Source organism: Branchiostoma floridae, chromosome 18 (genome assembly GCF_000003815.2).
Source record: "Branchiostoma floridae strain S238N-H82 chromosome 18, Bfl_VNyyK, whole genome shotgun sequence".
In the NCBI taxonomy this organism is placed as follows: domain Eukaryota; kingdom Metazoa; phylum Chordata; class Leptocardii; order Amphioxiformes; family Branchiostomatidae; genus Branchiostoma; species Branchiostoma floridae.
In genome coordinates, this window is record NC_049996.1 from 6195224 (window position 1) to 6211251 (window position 16028).

The 16028-nt window shown below is 40.1% G+C and overlaps 2 protein-coding genes across 7 annotated transcripts in view; one reads left to right on the forward strand and one right to left on the reverse strand.

Annotated features, from left to right (window-relative positions):
- The first annotated feature begins 470 nt into the window (after positions 1–470).
- LOC118405569 (eukaryotic translation initiation factor 1-like) lies at positions 471–6595 on the forward strand. Its single transcript, XM_035805116.1, has 3 exons — positions 471–660; positions 4612–4769; positions 5871–6595. Exons 1-3 carry the CDS (start codon positions 627–629, stop codon positions 6015–6017), a joined length of 339 nt encoding a protein of 112 aa, XP_035661009.1. The 5' UTR covers positions 471–626; the 3' UTR covers positions 6018–6595.
- A 2780-nt stretch (positions 6596–9375) lies between these two features.
- Positions 9376–16028, reverse strand: part of LOC118405365 — a 29249-nt gene continuing 22596 nt past the window's right edge. For all 6 annotated transcript variants that reach the window (XM_035804831.1, XM_035804832.1, XM_035804829.1 and 3 more), the window contains 6 exons: positions 15185–15312; positions 14291–14393; positions 13216–13281; positions 12864–13109; positions 12167–12241; positions 9376–11352 (listed from right to left, as the gene is read on the reverse strand). In XM_035804831.1, coding sequence (XP_035660724.1) covers positions 11230–11352; positions 12167–12241; positions 12864–13109; positions 13216–13281; positions 14291–14393; positions 15185–15312 — 741 coding nt within the window. In that variant the 3' untranslated portion in view covers positions 9376–11229. The remainder of the gene's footprint in view (positions 11353–12166; positions 12242–12863; positions 13110–13215; positions 13282–14290; positions 14394–15184; positions 15313–16028) is intronic.

Consider the following 16028-nt stretch of genomic DNA (forward strand, 5'->3'; position numbering starts at 1 on the left):
CTTTTCCATCGGAAACGATAGCGGGGTCTGCGGTGTAACTTTCGATTCCTCCGACTAAAAAAGTAGTTCCGCATTTTCGAATATAACGTTAGATGTTTGTTGTCGGTGTTATTTTTGCGAACTTGATGCAATGTTTATGCCAGTCTGTCGTCGATCTCTACTTAACCTAGAACAATTCACTCTACCAGCGGTTCAGGAATGCAGTCACTGCGATGATGAACTTGAAACAACGCCCGAGGCAGAGAGCGTAGAAATAGTGCCGGAATATTACATCATGGAGGGTCCCGTCAATAAATCTGTGAATCCAATATTTCAGTGTATTTTCAAATAGGATAGGTTTCAAACTGCTACAAATTTGACAGAGCATAGAAATGGACAATCTTGAAATTTTACGTTCACATTTAACTAGTCATATTCTAAACATAGGACTAAACATGATATAAGGAATAACACCCCCATAACAAATAGAACACTCCATCCTATTCACAAGTATAATTGTGTATCTCTACGCGCTTTAGCACCGCCATTTGTGACGGAACCGTTCTGAGACGATATCTTCTGCAATCTGAAGCATCCCTCAGCAAACTCGACTTATATTGACTAAAAGCGACGAACAACTCCGTCTCATGTCGTCCTCGATCGAGAATCTGAAAACATTTGGTAAGTTTCAGGGCCAGATTTTCAACTGATTCGTCGTAAATCCTCGAACCAAAATTATGTGTATTTTGACTGCGTAGCCTCTTTGCCTCGACGGGTGGGGAGAGAACATTTTGGTGACGCGATATTTCACGTGTAACATATTCCTCATGTGGTATGGGCACGGGAAGATGATAAACAGCATTACTGTGGCCGTATAATCGGACCCTTCCTATAGAATTCCTGTCGAAATTCTGATAATTTGTTATGAAGTGTCGAGGCGAGGAGAAAATAATTTGGGTGGGGTTGTTGACGTCATGAAAGCTTGCCAAAAATTGCCAATCCAAATGAATTAATTTTAAAGCAGTTTCCTTTACCTTTAGGGTACAGATCACCAATGGCCGGCAGGCATCTACAGCATTCATAACATGTCAGAAAAAGGCTGTCAAAAGTCACCTACCTGAAGTTTAGTCGTTGGAAAACTCATATTGGCAGAAAAGTATGGCTTCTAAACTGTCTGTCTACGAAATTTGAAGCATTTCGGTTCGGTGCAAAGGTCATCAAAGCAGCTAAACGCACCCTGGTGACCTTTTGACATTTTGAGGACAGCATCAAAACAATGGAAACAACACATATTCTATACTGCCCAGGAAACCAAAAACATGGCTAAAAACCAATTTTTTTCGCAAAATGAAATAACCAGAACTCTTACCTGTAATTTCCAGCTCCAAAATGCCAACATTTCCCAATAAAGAGGCCTCTAAACTTACTTTTAACAAACCAGGTTCTATGGCATCATTTTGCCGGGTCTGCGCATGTCTCTAATGGTGACCTTTCACCTGTTACAGGCTTCAAGTTCAAGATAGACAAATTTCAATTATTTCACATGGTGCGGAAAAGGGTTGCTCAGTATTAGCCTGAGTTTCAAAGATTTCTGACAAAGAATAGTCTCTTGGGAATAGTTTGGATAACAGGTGTTAGAGAGCTGTCCTCAATGCTGTGACAGTGGTCTGAGTCTATATGGTCAGGTCCCCTGTCATTTGGCAAAAAGTGACAATCAAGGAAAGGGAGTTGAAAACTGCTCACCTTGACACAAGGGGACTACTCTACCTCCATTTAGGCTCCTGAATCAGTACTAAAATGCTGTTAGTTTAGACCTGTAAGCACTTGATGAGTGTACATATTGCAATATATAGCCAAAGGATACAAAAAGTTGAAAAACTGATAAAAAGGACAAAAAAGTATCAAAATGGAAGAATTTCTCAATGAATCTAAGTCAAATGCGTTAATTGAAGCTTGCCCCGGGGTCACATTACCAATTTCAGGGGAAATATAAACCACAATGGCTCACCTACACCCCCCCCCCCCCATTCTGTGCACATTATGCACTGTCAGTAAATGCTTGAAAGTGTATCCTAGCAGCTTTTATATACAAATTTAGGTGCCTAAATTGAGGAACAGTAGCCTCTTTCTGTCTGGGGTACTAGCAGATTATACCATTTCTTCCTTCTAAGTGCCACTTTTTGCAAAGCAATATTGAGCCAAACCATAGCCTGAGGCCTCCACCATAGCCCTCGTGACACATGAGTTAACAACTCCCAGGGGACTGTTCCTGGGAGAACGGTCTCCGGGAAGTCTTCGAAATTTGTAACGACCCTGCCTCGCATCACTCGAAGTGACCGACACTTGTCTACCTTGAACTTCAAACCCATATGAAAATACTGGAGGGTACAGATCACCAATGGCCGGCAGGCATCTACAGCATTCATAACATGTCAGAAAAAGGCTGTCAAAAGTCACCTACCTGAAGTTTAGTCGTTGGAAAACTCATATTGGCAGAAAAGTATGGCTTCTAAACTGTCTGTCTACGAAATTTGAAGCATTTCGGTTCGGTGCAAAGGTCATCAAAGCAGCTAAACGCACCCTGGTGACCTTTTGACATTTTGAGGACAGCATCAAAACAATGGAAACAACACATATTCTATACTGCCCAGGAAACCAAAAACATGGCTAAAAACCAATTTTTTTCGCAAAATGAAATAACCAGAACTCTTACCTGTAATTTCCAGCTCCAAAATGCCAACATTTCCCAATAAAGAGGCCTCTAAACTTACTTTTAACAAACCAGGTTCTATGGCATCATTTTGCCGGGTCTGCGCATGTCTCTAATGGTGACCTTTCACCTGTTAGTGTTACCTACTACAGTACCTCTGACATCGCCAGACATTGTTATTTCTCTTCAAAATGCTCAAATGACCCCCAAGAGCCAGCTTTCCAACCGTATCCTGTACACCCCCCTCCCCACCTGGCCAGGATGCCAGAAACATTTACCAGGGCCTACACAGGCCGACTGAATTAGACAGCACGATAGATTAAGATCGGGCATCTTACGATATTGCAAAATTATGAAAGAATCCTCCTCTTGAGTCTCTGCTTTGTATTTTTATTTCACTTCACTCCACCATAGCTGAGGCAACTACGGCAAACGAATAAATGAACAACGGCAAGGGAAAACGTACTTTACCAGTATATTACTACTAGTATTATACTGTATAATGTATTCCTGCCGAGTTGAGGACAGACCCATTACTTAGAGATGAGTTTTTGTGTTTCCGGCGCATGAAGATACCCTTTTCCTCCGTTTTTCTGCACGTCCCTGTCTCCCTGGAGTCTTGCCTACTTCGTCTTGGCATCTTCAAAAATCCCCAAGTATTTTCACAACCCAACCTGTTACAAACATCTGTCACTGTTCAAACTACTGTGTGATTAAATCAGGCTAGGTTTTTTCTAGCTGATAAGATGGCTGTCTTTCTCCAAAGTGGCTTTATTTCTAAGGACGGGGATTTGGGGCGATTTCTAGACATGAAATGTAAATTATGAAGCGTCCATTCTAACAGTGGATGATTTTTTTTTCAAATTCAATATTGGAATAGTCCATTTTTGCGTAAGCAGTGGTCGAAATACTTTTTTCCAGTGTTCTGCAATATTGCAGATTGTCAAAATTTTCTTCTGCAATTCTGAAATACTTTCTGCAAACACACAAGCCTCCATACATCCTTCCCAACCTAATCATGTCTTGTATATAAATCATATTTAGCTTTGCAATGCATAGCATTACTGTGATTTTTATTTCTCTCACTCTATTTTTAATTTCAGTCTGCAAAGATGATCCTTTTCTGCAGGGAAGTTATAATTCCCTGATACCACCATAAGTGTTTTATCCACATTGCCATGACACTACTTAACGGGCTACTACAGCTTGAATTATACCAATCAATTCATAAATGTACTTAGTTATTATCACACCTACTTCCACACAACATACTAATAAAGGTACACCAAATAAGCAACTGTATATGATTTTTGGGAACAGAATTTTTAAGGTAGCATTCACCTTTTGTCAGTGACACTGAGCTGATCTATTGTATTGGAGAACAGGTTTCATACCCTAACTATGAATTGATATGCAAAGGAGGTGAAGACAACTTTTAGATAGTCCAACAGGAAACAAAAGCAAGACAATGCCAAGACAACACTAGTTTGCTAACATATTAAAAACCATTGAATCCCAATCCTGATTTTTTCATTCTGCAAAATTGCAGATTGTTTAATTTTTCTTCTGCAATCTTGAAAATCCTTCTGCAAATTGCAGATTGCAGATGGGTATTTCGAACACTGCGTAAAGAGAAGGGGTGGAGTGAAATATGCTGAATTTGCTCATGTTTAAGCAAATACCTGCCTTTCTAGTTTAAATTGATCCCTTTGAACATTACTTGCCATGTAGTACACAGTTCATTCTTTGCACAACTCCAGCATGGTTCCCATTGTTATTTCAATGATACTGGCATAGAGGGAAGTGATTCATGAAAATACTAGTACATTGAGATAGCTATCATACTTAAGTCTATAAAGTAGCGTATCCACCCCTTACAGGCTGCAATGCCAGTATTTAAAACATTTTTTTCTTAATTCCAGATCCCTTTGCTGATGCAAGTAAGTCCGAGGAAGGCAGTGGGCAGGACTCACTGATTCACATAAGAATACAGCAGCGCAATGGTCGCAAAACCCTGACCACTGTGCAGGGCATCAGTGAAGACTACGACAAGAAGAAGATTGTCAAGGCTTTCAAGAAGGTAAGTTGGACATTTTGAATGTCATCTTGGGTTTTATTGTCAGCATAAGGGCACTGTTAATCCCACTTAAGTACATGTATGGACCCGTCTAGACTAGAAAACTGTCCAACTAAGTAGTGTTGCAATTGTACACGCAGTTGCAAACTATACAAGACGTTTAACATTGTGCGCATATTACCCTAACAGGGCTCGAAATACTGGGTGCATGTGCACCCAGGTGCACCCAAAATTGGAGCTGTGCACCCAAGTATTTTCTGTACAGGGTGCACCCAAATATTTTCTTGGGTTTATGTATGTAAAGATATCAAAGTGTACTAGTAAACATCATATTCTTGACATCTAAGGTTTAGAAAGATAATAAAAATGTCTGTCATGGTACTTGTTTAAGAATTTGATATGATAGCATGTACCTATGTTTTGTTATCAGGTTTTTCTGACATTCTACTTAAATTTAAGTGTGCACCAGGGCTCTAGCCAGCGTCCGTTTTTCCGTCAATTGACGGAAATTTGCTGCGTGTGACGGAAAATTTTTTTAAACCAATCCGTCAACCTTCACGGACAAAAATTCTTGGTGGAAGCTACATGCGGTCGTAAAAGCCACACACTGTTAGTTTTGCTATTGTTATGATTGTTGACAATGTGTGTCAGCGCCCTTTCCCATACGATAATCTCATTAAAAACCTGTTTTTCAAGGTCTCCGTTCTGTCTTTCTAAATTGATTTTCGCGGTTTTCGCGACAATGGGAATTGGTTGACGGAAAAAAAATTCAAGCTGGCTAGAGCCCTGGTGTGCACCCAAGAAAGTTTTGGTGCACCCAATTTTTTTAAGCTGGGTGCACCTAATCTCAAAAATGAATTTCGAGCCCTGCCTCAATTTGGGACAAGAGTGAGGTTGCAATAATGAATCAGTTAATTTTTTCTAGAAAACTTGCATTTCCCATACCAACTTGTATGTTGGCTGGTTTTGTGTATTCCATATTTGAGAACAATTGTCAATAATTCCCGACACTTGACACAATTTTGTGATCGGGTCTTTATGGAGAGCTATGTTTGCATATTACTATAGTATGATTATTAATGTACTTGATGTGTGTATCTGCAGGAGTTTGCATGCAATGGTACAGTTGTGGAGCATCCTGAATACGGTGAAGTGATCCAGCTTCAGGGAGACCAGCGCAACAAGGTGTGTGACCTTCTTGTCACCTGGAAGCTGGCCACTGCTGGCAACCTCAAGGTCCACGGCTTCTAAATCACCAAGCGGTCATTTGGCCCGACTGGCGGTGTTGATGGTCCCGACTGACCGGACACACTTTTTACACATAGCTTTAGATTTTAGAGCAGGAGAACCAGTGTAGCATGAGGTGGTAAACTAGACAGCAGACTCACATGTATTGGATCTGAACCGACACAATTCAATGGTTTTACAGCAGCGAAGAAGTTAGCCAGAGCTGGAGGTATGGAGGGAGTAACATGAAGTGTCATGCAGAAAGACCTAACCTATTATTTGTTGGTCAGCCATAGTTAAGTGATCTAATGGTATGAATCAAGTAGGGGAAGAACTGTAGCCTGTTAATACTGCCTGGACAGAGATAGCTCTTGTCGATATGTGCAGACCTTTATCTATACTGCTGATGTATGTTGTAATCAGTACATGTAGACAAGGGCTGTGTATGTTGAGATATGTTAATCAGGTTAGTAAAGTATGTCAAAAACATTTGGAATGGTAACTTGTGTAAGCATCAGTCTTAATCTGCCTACAATTTATGTCCACCTATTGTTTTGCAATTTCCTGCATTGTATGAATAAACTTCACGTCAAATATCTGTTCCATTCTTGTTGTACATTGTAGTTGTGATTCTTTTTTTCAGCCTAAATTTAGGGCTGAAATATATGTGACTGATAATATGGGTTTTTCCATTCAAACTTTTTGAAGCTGCACAATATAACATTTTGGCACAAAAGGACAGAACAGCAGACAACACAAGAATCTTATCTTACAATTTGTGTGACGCTGAAAAATTACAAGTTACAAAATGTAAGGCAAAAATAGTCAGTACATGTAGAAGGAATTTGACAGCAACTGCAGGGTAAGACAGTTTTTTTTTCTAAATCGCCCTATAGTATCTTAAGTATCCATAGGGCAAGAACTGAAAAAAAATCTGGCCCCAAATTTAATCTGTTAGTGTTACGTCTGTAGAGTCCATGGTCAAAGATTCTGATTGTTGCGGGGTTACCACCAGCATCCTGTACTTATCCTTCTCATGCTGTTGCTACTGTACTTAGTTTGTTTGTAAGAAGTGGTCGGGGCGCAGCCAAAGACGTCTGGGGTTTCCCTCTCGTTAGTCGCCGCGATGCTGGAAACTCCAAACCGAGAGAGGAAACAAACCCCATCTGCTTGGAGTTTAAGCACACGTCACAAGAACTGCTATAACTAGGGGCGGGTACTGGTACATCATACCGATACAAAACCGTTTTTTCTTGTTGGACAGGACCTGAAAAAATTTGGTGGACCAGATGTTGGACCAAATAGAAAATGAACAGACAGTATGGACCAACCCGTTTTGTGGCTTACAGGTGGAAGAAAATGACGAGCGAAGTTTATAGTCATTTCTCTCAAGTTTTACAGTCAATCGTACAGAGGCAGTTAGCCTTGTAGGATTTTAAAATGTCCATGGGAGTAGAATGCCCCGCCAAACACATTCCTTGTGGCAAAATGGACTACTGTTTTGAGTGTCGTCCATTTAAAAGTTTTCACATACGGAATCAGGTCTACATGTAGGTTCAGGTACGGACCTGAACCGGACCTGAATTTTCTGTACCAGTATAATCAAACAACTGATAGTGAGTGAGTACCCACCCCTAGCTATAATGTTACAGGTCATTTAAGTTAATAGACTTGAATTTCAATATGTTGCATTCTTTAATAAAGGCTCATCGATTGTTGATAATAAAGTTCCATTGATTGCTGATGTTACATTTGCATCATTAGATTATTGGCATGGGGATATGGACGTCTGTTCTATTGCACAACATTATGCACTCGTTCTCATTGAAATGTCGAAAATGGCATTTTTTGGTCGGAAAATAAATCGGCTTTATTTTCAGTGAAAACTACGTGGTTGTTTAGGAAAATTCCTCCTTTAACCATAGCCAAAAAATGGCAACTTATTATTTTCGTCCCATTGGTAATGCATTACAGGGCATGTAACAAACGTTACCGGTAACGTTTGTTACAACAGTAGACTTTACCCTGTTTTCTTCGAAAGGACTCACCTTATTAACCACATCATTTAGGTATAAGTGGACGTCCCTAGGGACATTTAAAAAATGGGCAGCTTTTTTATACCAGGTCATTTCTGTACAACATTTTGTTAAGCAAGGTGGGATACAAATGACAGTCAACAACCCTTTCTTGTTTCTTTAAAAAGCCAGAAAAACTGTACAGCGTCACAAAAACGGTAATTTCTAGTCTTATACGTGGATAATATAACCGTGGCAACCATCGTACTCGTGGTGGTAACGTTTGTTTGTCTGGCGACAGGCATAAACCACCTCACACAGCCTCCAAGATCAGTGGCAGTAGCGATATAACGTGATCGGTCAGAGGGCCTGGTCAGCTGGTTTCACCTACCGAACTATCATTCTGGGAACTGAATTGTTACATTTTTGGCTACTTTTTGAATTCTTCGTTTATTCTCAGGCGACAGCCATTTTTTAGGGGGTGAAATCCCACCCGTGGCTATAATAATCTTCTAAGCCATCAACCAATACGAATGTTGTTGTGCATCTTTTGTAAAACATTACAGGGGTTGTGGAAAAGTAAAGGAACCAGTGATGTCTATAATTAGCTCCATATCAAGGCGTAAAGTCAGGTGACAGCATTTCGACATTTAAATGAGAACGAGTCTATGGACACCTCTTCTGACACTTCACTTAGATTGATCTGCACATTTTGTAAGTGAAGCTCATGGAATGATATCTGAAAATTGCTACGGAAACATCTGATACGTTAATTTATCCTCCTGATGCAGAATGTTCTTGACAGTATCAGTGATGTCCTAGTTGCAGTGTAAGTTAAGTTCTCTCCAGTCATTTCCTGACTACATACTGCAGTATTTACATTTCACAATCCTTTGCTACAGGAACCCTGAAAGTTTATAGTGGTTTCTTAGCAAATCAGGTTTAAATTGGCAGAGTTGGTCAAGTCTAGTCTCCAAGCAGACCCTACGGTTGGCCAAGGAATATAGCCGGCCAAAGCACTGTAGGGTCTGCTTGGAGGCTAGGTCAAGTCCTGTAAATTTTCTTCTCTGTTCACCTACTGTTTTTTTGGGCTACTCTATACGACTGGGGACTCAACCCCAAAAAACGTTGTTTTCTAAAAGCAGACATTTTTGTGTGATCAACGAAATTTGTAAAATTAAAGAACTGACTATCAAGGAAATACTAGTATACTATTCATAATCCCTAACAACTGAACAGTTTCTCCCATGCAGAAACCAATGTGATGCATGATGGGATTGGTGACAGACGCACGCACACACACACACACACACACACACAAAACAAGTTTCATAAATGATCATAAATGACATTCTAGAGCTCTCATATATGATGGGAATGCACAAAAATTTATTAAGTGTTGAGATCAAAGGTGTTCTGGTCTGAAAGGCAGTGAACTGGGTAACAGTCACTGATTTTAGTCCAAGTTCATGAATGTGAGGAAAATATCAAGATATGAAAAAAAAATGTATTTACTATATACTAGTTGTCATATCCAATCAGGAGCTGGAGACCAAACTTAATCCATAGGAGAATGTCATCTGCAGAATAAGTTTGTGTGACAGGTAATCTGTCCTAAGATGTCTATGGAAATACCTGGCCATGCCATAGCATTCAGCCCAATGTAAAGACACATGCATAACTTAACAAATTAGATAATGTATATGGCACAAATCTTAGGATAAACTGGTTCAATAGTCTGTTCATCAACCTCTTCTGTGCATATATCAAGTACTATCACTGTGAGAAATTCATAATCATTCCTTTTTATAAAAATAGACTATGTTTTGTATCCTGCCATCCCACATGCAGCTAAATGCAGCACATTTTACAATTTCACTTGGTCTTGTTCAACATTCTCTCAGCAAGGGCATTTACAAACGTAAAAACCTCTATATAATCAACTGAATCACATTATGAGATCTCTATAGAATTAGCTTTAGAATTATAAGCACTGTGAAGCACTAGTCTTAATCATTCTTTTATGTACATATATGAATATAATACTCAATTAATGAGATTTCACAATCCAATATCTTCACCTACTGCAACAAGTCACAATTATTTTTCAGATTTGACAAAATATTACCTCATTTTACACAGTTCATATCCAAGCAAGCCTTTATAACAATTACCTTCTGAACACAAACTCTTGATATCTCTTATACATGTACTATAAATTGTACAAAACTCTTCTTATAAAATGATTTACATGTATCCGTATCCGGAACAAAATAGTGGACTTTCACCAAGGTTTGTTTACTGAAATAGTCACAGTTTGTTATTAAAACTTTCTGGCTACATTTGAATGAAAGTGAAAATGGGTGACATACATACATGTACAATGTAGTGTGTGTGCATGTGTTCTTTTAGTAGCAGCATTTTCAGTTATACAAAATTATTGGCAGCATTGAATCTTGCACCTCTTCATAATTTTACACAATGTGAACATTCTATCTGATATATTCTACATCTTAAGCCTCAAAATGTAATTACACATTTTCATTTCTATGATGCTGATAGTACCATTATGACAATCTGCTATATATGCGACCAGGTAGAAAAGAAAAGTAACAACAACCTGGCATTGCGTCCAAAATAGTAGAAAGACCACAAGAAATAATATGATATTCTATCTGTAGATAAATCAATTATTATAGAACTGCTACAATTCATTATAGAAATAGCAACTTATGTCTACTGCACAATTCCCAGTGAACACAAATCTCAGTACAAAACAGTTTGTTCAGGTCACCATGGACACCATCAACCTTGGAAGGCACTATTTTTTCACACTCCACAAGTACATGAGCAGTTGTGGGCACATTATCATCAATGGGCAAAATATTTGGGAGCAACATGAATTTGTGTCAAAACACTAAGCTTTGAATGGATAATAAAACCCATGACTCCCTGTATCATTAAGTTTCCAAAACCCCAAATGCTTGTCTAAACTCAGAGCAGAACCCCCAATGGCCTTGCTTCCTTTCTTTGCCAAGTCCAAACACACAACTAATATGTGCATATATATGCACCTGTAATAGTGGAATGATTCTGAAATGTGACTGGCCGGCAAGAACAATCTGCCATCACTTGAAGCACTGCAGCAGACATGTAGTTACTGGAATGTTTCATATACCTGTACACTACAAATAAGGCACATAACAGGAGAATGGTGTCTATCAGAGCTGAGTGACACGTATGGATTTCTTGGCCCTTTGACTGCCTCCTTCCCCCTCGTCCCTCTGTGTCTTAGTCTGCTGCTTCATCTGTAGCCGCAACATTCGCACCTCCTCCTCTTTGGCCTGGAGTACAAAAAGCAAGTCATCAGAGATTAAACAACTTCAAGGTTCAAGAACTTTTCATCTCCCTAGGTCTAAGTCAGTAGACATTCTGTGCAATGTATGTTACATCTACAGGTACTCTACAGTATTATAGACATGATACTGACCTGGATCCTACAGTACTGTAGAGATGATACTGACCTGGATCCTACAGTACTGTAGAGATGATACTGACCTGGATCCTACAGGTACTCCACAGTACTGTAGAGATGATACTGACCTGGATCCTACAGTACTGTAGAGATGATACTGACCTGGATCCTACAGTACTGTAGAGATGATACTGACCTGGATCCTACAGTACTGTAGACATGATACTGACCTGGATCCTACAGTACTGTAGAGATGATACTGACCTGGATCCTACAGGTACTCCACAGTACTGTAGAGATGATACTGACCTGGATCCTACAGTACTGTAGAGATGATACTGACCTGGATCCTACAGTACTGTAGAGATGATACTGACCTGGATCCTACAGTACTGTAGACATGATACTGACCTGGATCCTACAGTACTGTAGAGATGATACTGACCTGGATCCTACAGTACTGTAGAGATGATACTGACCTGGATCCTACAGTACTGTAGAGATGATACTGACCTGGATCCTACAGTACTGTAGACATGATACTGACCTGGATCCTACAGTACTGTAGAGATGATACTGACCTGGATCCTACAGTACTGTAGAGATGATACTGACCTGGATCCTACAGTACTGTAGAGATGATACTGACCTGGATCCTACAGTACTGTAGAGATGATACTGACCTGGAGCTGAAGTCGGAGCAGCTTCATCTGTTCTGCTATCTCCTGCCGCACATCCGCCATGATGGACAGTCTCAGCTGAGGGAAATAGTAACAACTCATGATCTTTCATGACATATCATTTCATCGTCAGTTCAAGCAATATACATGGTTAGAAAATCACAATCAACAGCCAGTGATACAGCTGAATATGTTTGTTTGTACTGCATACCATGTCTAATATGGTGTAACACACCGCTGGTTTGTACTGAAGAGTAAAAGCTGCATATCCGGACAGATCGAATTGATCCACTCACACCGTGAAGGACCCTTACTCTTGTTGCTAAGTTTGGTGGGTTCGTTTACAAGCTTGAGGTGTGGCTCAAACACGGGCATCCTATCCAAGGGACCTCTCTAACTGAAGCTACAAGTAGGTACTCATTTTCACCTCAGTAAAGTGAGGAAATTCAGATAAAGTGCCTTTCATAAGGATACAAATTTGGGGCATATGAGGGGATTCAATCCCTTGACCCCTGGGCTTAGAGCCATACACCCTACCATATTGCTACACAACACAGCAGAATTCCAATAGTTCATGCCTTGAAGCTTTCAGCTTGGCTGTGACCATTCCTACAACACTAGTCTGCTTGTTTTTAGTTGTATACATTATGCCCCAGCAATCATTGTACCAGTGTACACAACTCTAAGGTTAGCGTCATACCCTGTGTAGATTCTTATCCATGTCTCTCTGGCGATCTTCCCTCTCTGTGCTCAGTTCCTCCCGTATCTCCCTGACTTCCCTCTGGAGCTGCTCCCTGTCAGTAACAAGCAGCTCCCCATGTTTGGGTGTGTCCATGGGAGGGGCCGGGAGAGCTGGGGTGCAGACATTGTGCTGGGTGGCTGGGGTTTGTACCAGGAAAGCCAGTGCCTGCTGCATCTGTCCTTGTTCCTTCAGCAACTCTATCAACTGGACAGAACAATACTGAACTTCATGCCTGGAACATGTAACCCATTATCAATATCATTGTAATAAGAATAAAGTACTAAACCATACATTATACATCCATTCTCACCTGGCCCAGGAGTTGTAGCTTAGTCATGGAAGAGGGGGGTTTGTCCGCCAGAAATACTGCTGAGTCCTGGAAAACAATTTAAGAAGTGATACATACTTTCAAGTCCTTTTTTATATGCAATGGTACCTGAAATAACTGAATATTACTATCAGGATGTATATTGTTCCATCAAGTGAAAACAGCCTTTTTGGCAAGGAACTGCTTTAACAGTATATATATATATATATATATATGCTGTAATGGTTTCTAATTAGTACATGTATGAGTCTTAATGAAGTAGAGACAGCTGTCATAGCTTTTCCAATCAATCATCAATTTGAAGATTGTTGGACGAGAAAATCAGTAAAAAACTATTCAACAAAAATGACTTTGCTCTGCACCAAATGGTCATCAGTAATACGGAAATTCCCATGTCCAAAATTACGGTTTCTTTCGAGTGAAAAGGTAGTTATAATAAGAAAATCACGCTGAAACCCTTGTGTATTTTTTCAATGCTGGAAATTTCATTAAACCTAACAAGTCTAGCAGCATATCAATTTGCCCCTGAAAATGCAGGAAATGTGGACCTCCTTTGTAACAGCCCATGGCACTGTGGACATGATGTGGCGCTGTGTGGACATGATGGAAATATTTTGTGGAAACATTGCCCTCAAAACCTTTTTCAATAATAGGAATTTCCGTATTGAACTTAGCTTAGTTTACAAGCAAAATGTGTCCCTTGAATGCAGGAAATAGCATTTCAGAGGGTTAGGATTTCAAAATATTTCTGGGGGTGGATGCCTCTTAACCACTCTAGGATTGTCACACCTTCCACATGCTGAAAATTAGGATAGGAATAGTTCACCCCCCTAAGAAATTTGCTGCTGCTGCTGCCTTTGTATGGTGTCCACAAACAAACATTAAAACATCTCAGTCTATAGTTAGTGTATCCTGATAACGATTCAGAAGATTGCCCATCGGAATCCATCCAGCATACATGACATTCCCTTTGTCAAGAAGCTTAATGTTTTTGATGTCTTTGGTTCTGGACATGTTGTAGTCATGATTATCATGTGGTAGATAACTCTTGTTGTACCTCTGTTCTAACAGCCTGTAGATGGCTTGCTAACATGGTCTCCAGTTCCTCCGCCTCGCGCAAAACCTCTGCCCGTAGCAGCACCAGCCACTCCACCTCCAGCCTACAGGCACACATCAAACAAACTCTGACTGCAATACATATCTGGGAAGCTGAAGTCTTACTACATTACATGTATAGATTGTAAATCAGGGAGTATATCTTGACATAATCTTTAAAAAACTGGATCATAATACGCATGAACATCAAACTAGACACACTGTGGCGTCAGGCGTGGCGTAACTGGTAGAGCGTTTGTCTTGGACTCTATAGGTCCTGAGTTCGATCCCCGACGTTGTGCCCTTGGGAAAGGCACTTTACACGACCTTCCTCACTTCACCCAGGTGTAAAAATGGGTACCTGACTTTGGTCGGGGAGGTAAAAGACTACCTCTATATTCTGTCTGTACCGTGTATGTGGCACTGTTAATATAAGTTACAAAAACTTGAGTGCAGTGCCACATTGTCCTCGTCTGTCCATGAGCAAATAGAAAAAAAAAAATAGACACAAACGTCAAAATACCCAGCTGTCCAGTTGTGCAGCACAACTTATGAATGATCTCAGGTACATTGTAGCAGGTGCAGCAGAATTTGTACTTAAGTTAACAAAGCACTGGGTAAAATTGACTGGTGCGTTACTCTGAAGGGCGATTATACTGTCTATACAGATACAGATACAGAAATCCAATGGTCTTGGAACTTGGGCAACCTGAAATAGATAGGCAGAATTTGGCTCAAGTTGCCCATGTGCACCATGCTCAAAACTTTATTTCAAACCCTGTAGGCACAACACAGACACTTTTTCAGGACATTGAATACTGTAACAAAACTTGATAGAACACATGTCTACTGCTACCTTTCCTGTGCAGTCATATGGCTGTAGAAGGCAGCATAACACTGTGTGAACAGCAGCTCCAGCTGTACCAGCTGTCCCCTGTACTGGGCCACACAGCAGCACGCCAGCGACACCTCCTGGATGAGATGCTGATCACAGAATACATCATGTCAGAATCATGGTAATGATATGGTTAACTATGGTTACTTCTTTGTCAGTTAGTAACTGTACAGTCTAAAAACATGCACAATCTTGCCAACAAGTGTAAAAAAAACCTACAAAATGTACATGACTTGTACATTGTACATGTTCATGGTAACGACTAATCATGATCGTATAAACACTACTTTACTAGAACAAAAAGAACTCCTGTTCTATTTCGAACACCTCTATCAAAAACAACGCAAGTGGGAAAGACATATCTGCTGCTGCTATGTTGTTAAATGTGACTTTGGTTATTTTTGGGGGGGCCTTAGATCACTCTCAGAATGGGTCAGAGAAAAATGCTATGCTGTCTTTGAAGCTATCATTGTCTGGGTGTTTTTTTTAAATCATTATCACACAGAAATTGGGGACCCCACACTAGTCGACTATGTCCCCATTCACACACTAAAAATGACATGTGACCATATACTGACAAACTGAAGCGGTAAGAGAGACAACAACAACAACGTTAAACATTAATCTGATTAAAATGTTTCTATCAAATTTTAGAAAATGGGTTCACACTGTTCTATGGCAATCTGATTAATGGGCCAGACAAATCGATTGAAGCATTTGCTGCGGTTCATAGAAGTATCGCTACATGGCGCTCAATAAAGGAGTTTGCGGTCAAAGGGTAGCGTCATTTTCCTTTGCAATCTTA

What these genes read in the sequence shown, in the direction of transcription:
- LOC118405569 (XM_035805116.1), top strand. Translation starts at nt 627, where the DNA reads ATGTCGTCCTCGATCGAGAATCTGAAAACATTTG. An exon ending in CGAGAATCTGAAAACATTTG is followed by an intron (nt 661 to 4,611) that starts GTAAGTTTCAGG and finishes TCTTAATTCCAG; the next exon opens with ATCCCTTTGCTGATGCAAGT. An exon ending in TTGTCAAGGCTTTCAAGAAG is followed by an intron (nt 4,770 to 5,870) that starts GTAAGTTGGACA and finishes GTGTATCTGCAG; the next exon opens with GAGTTTGCATGCAATGGTAC.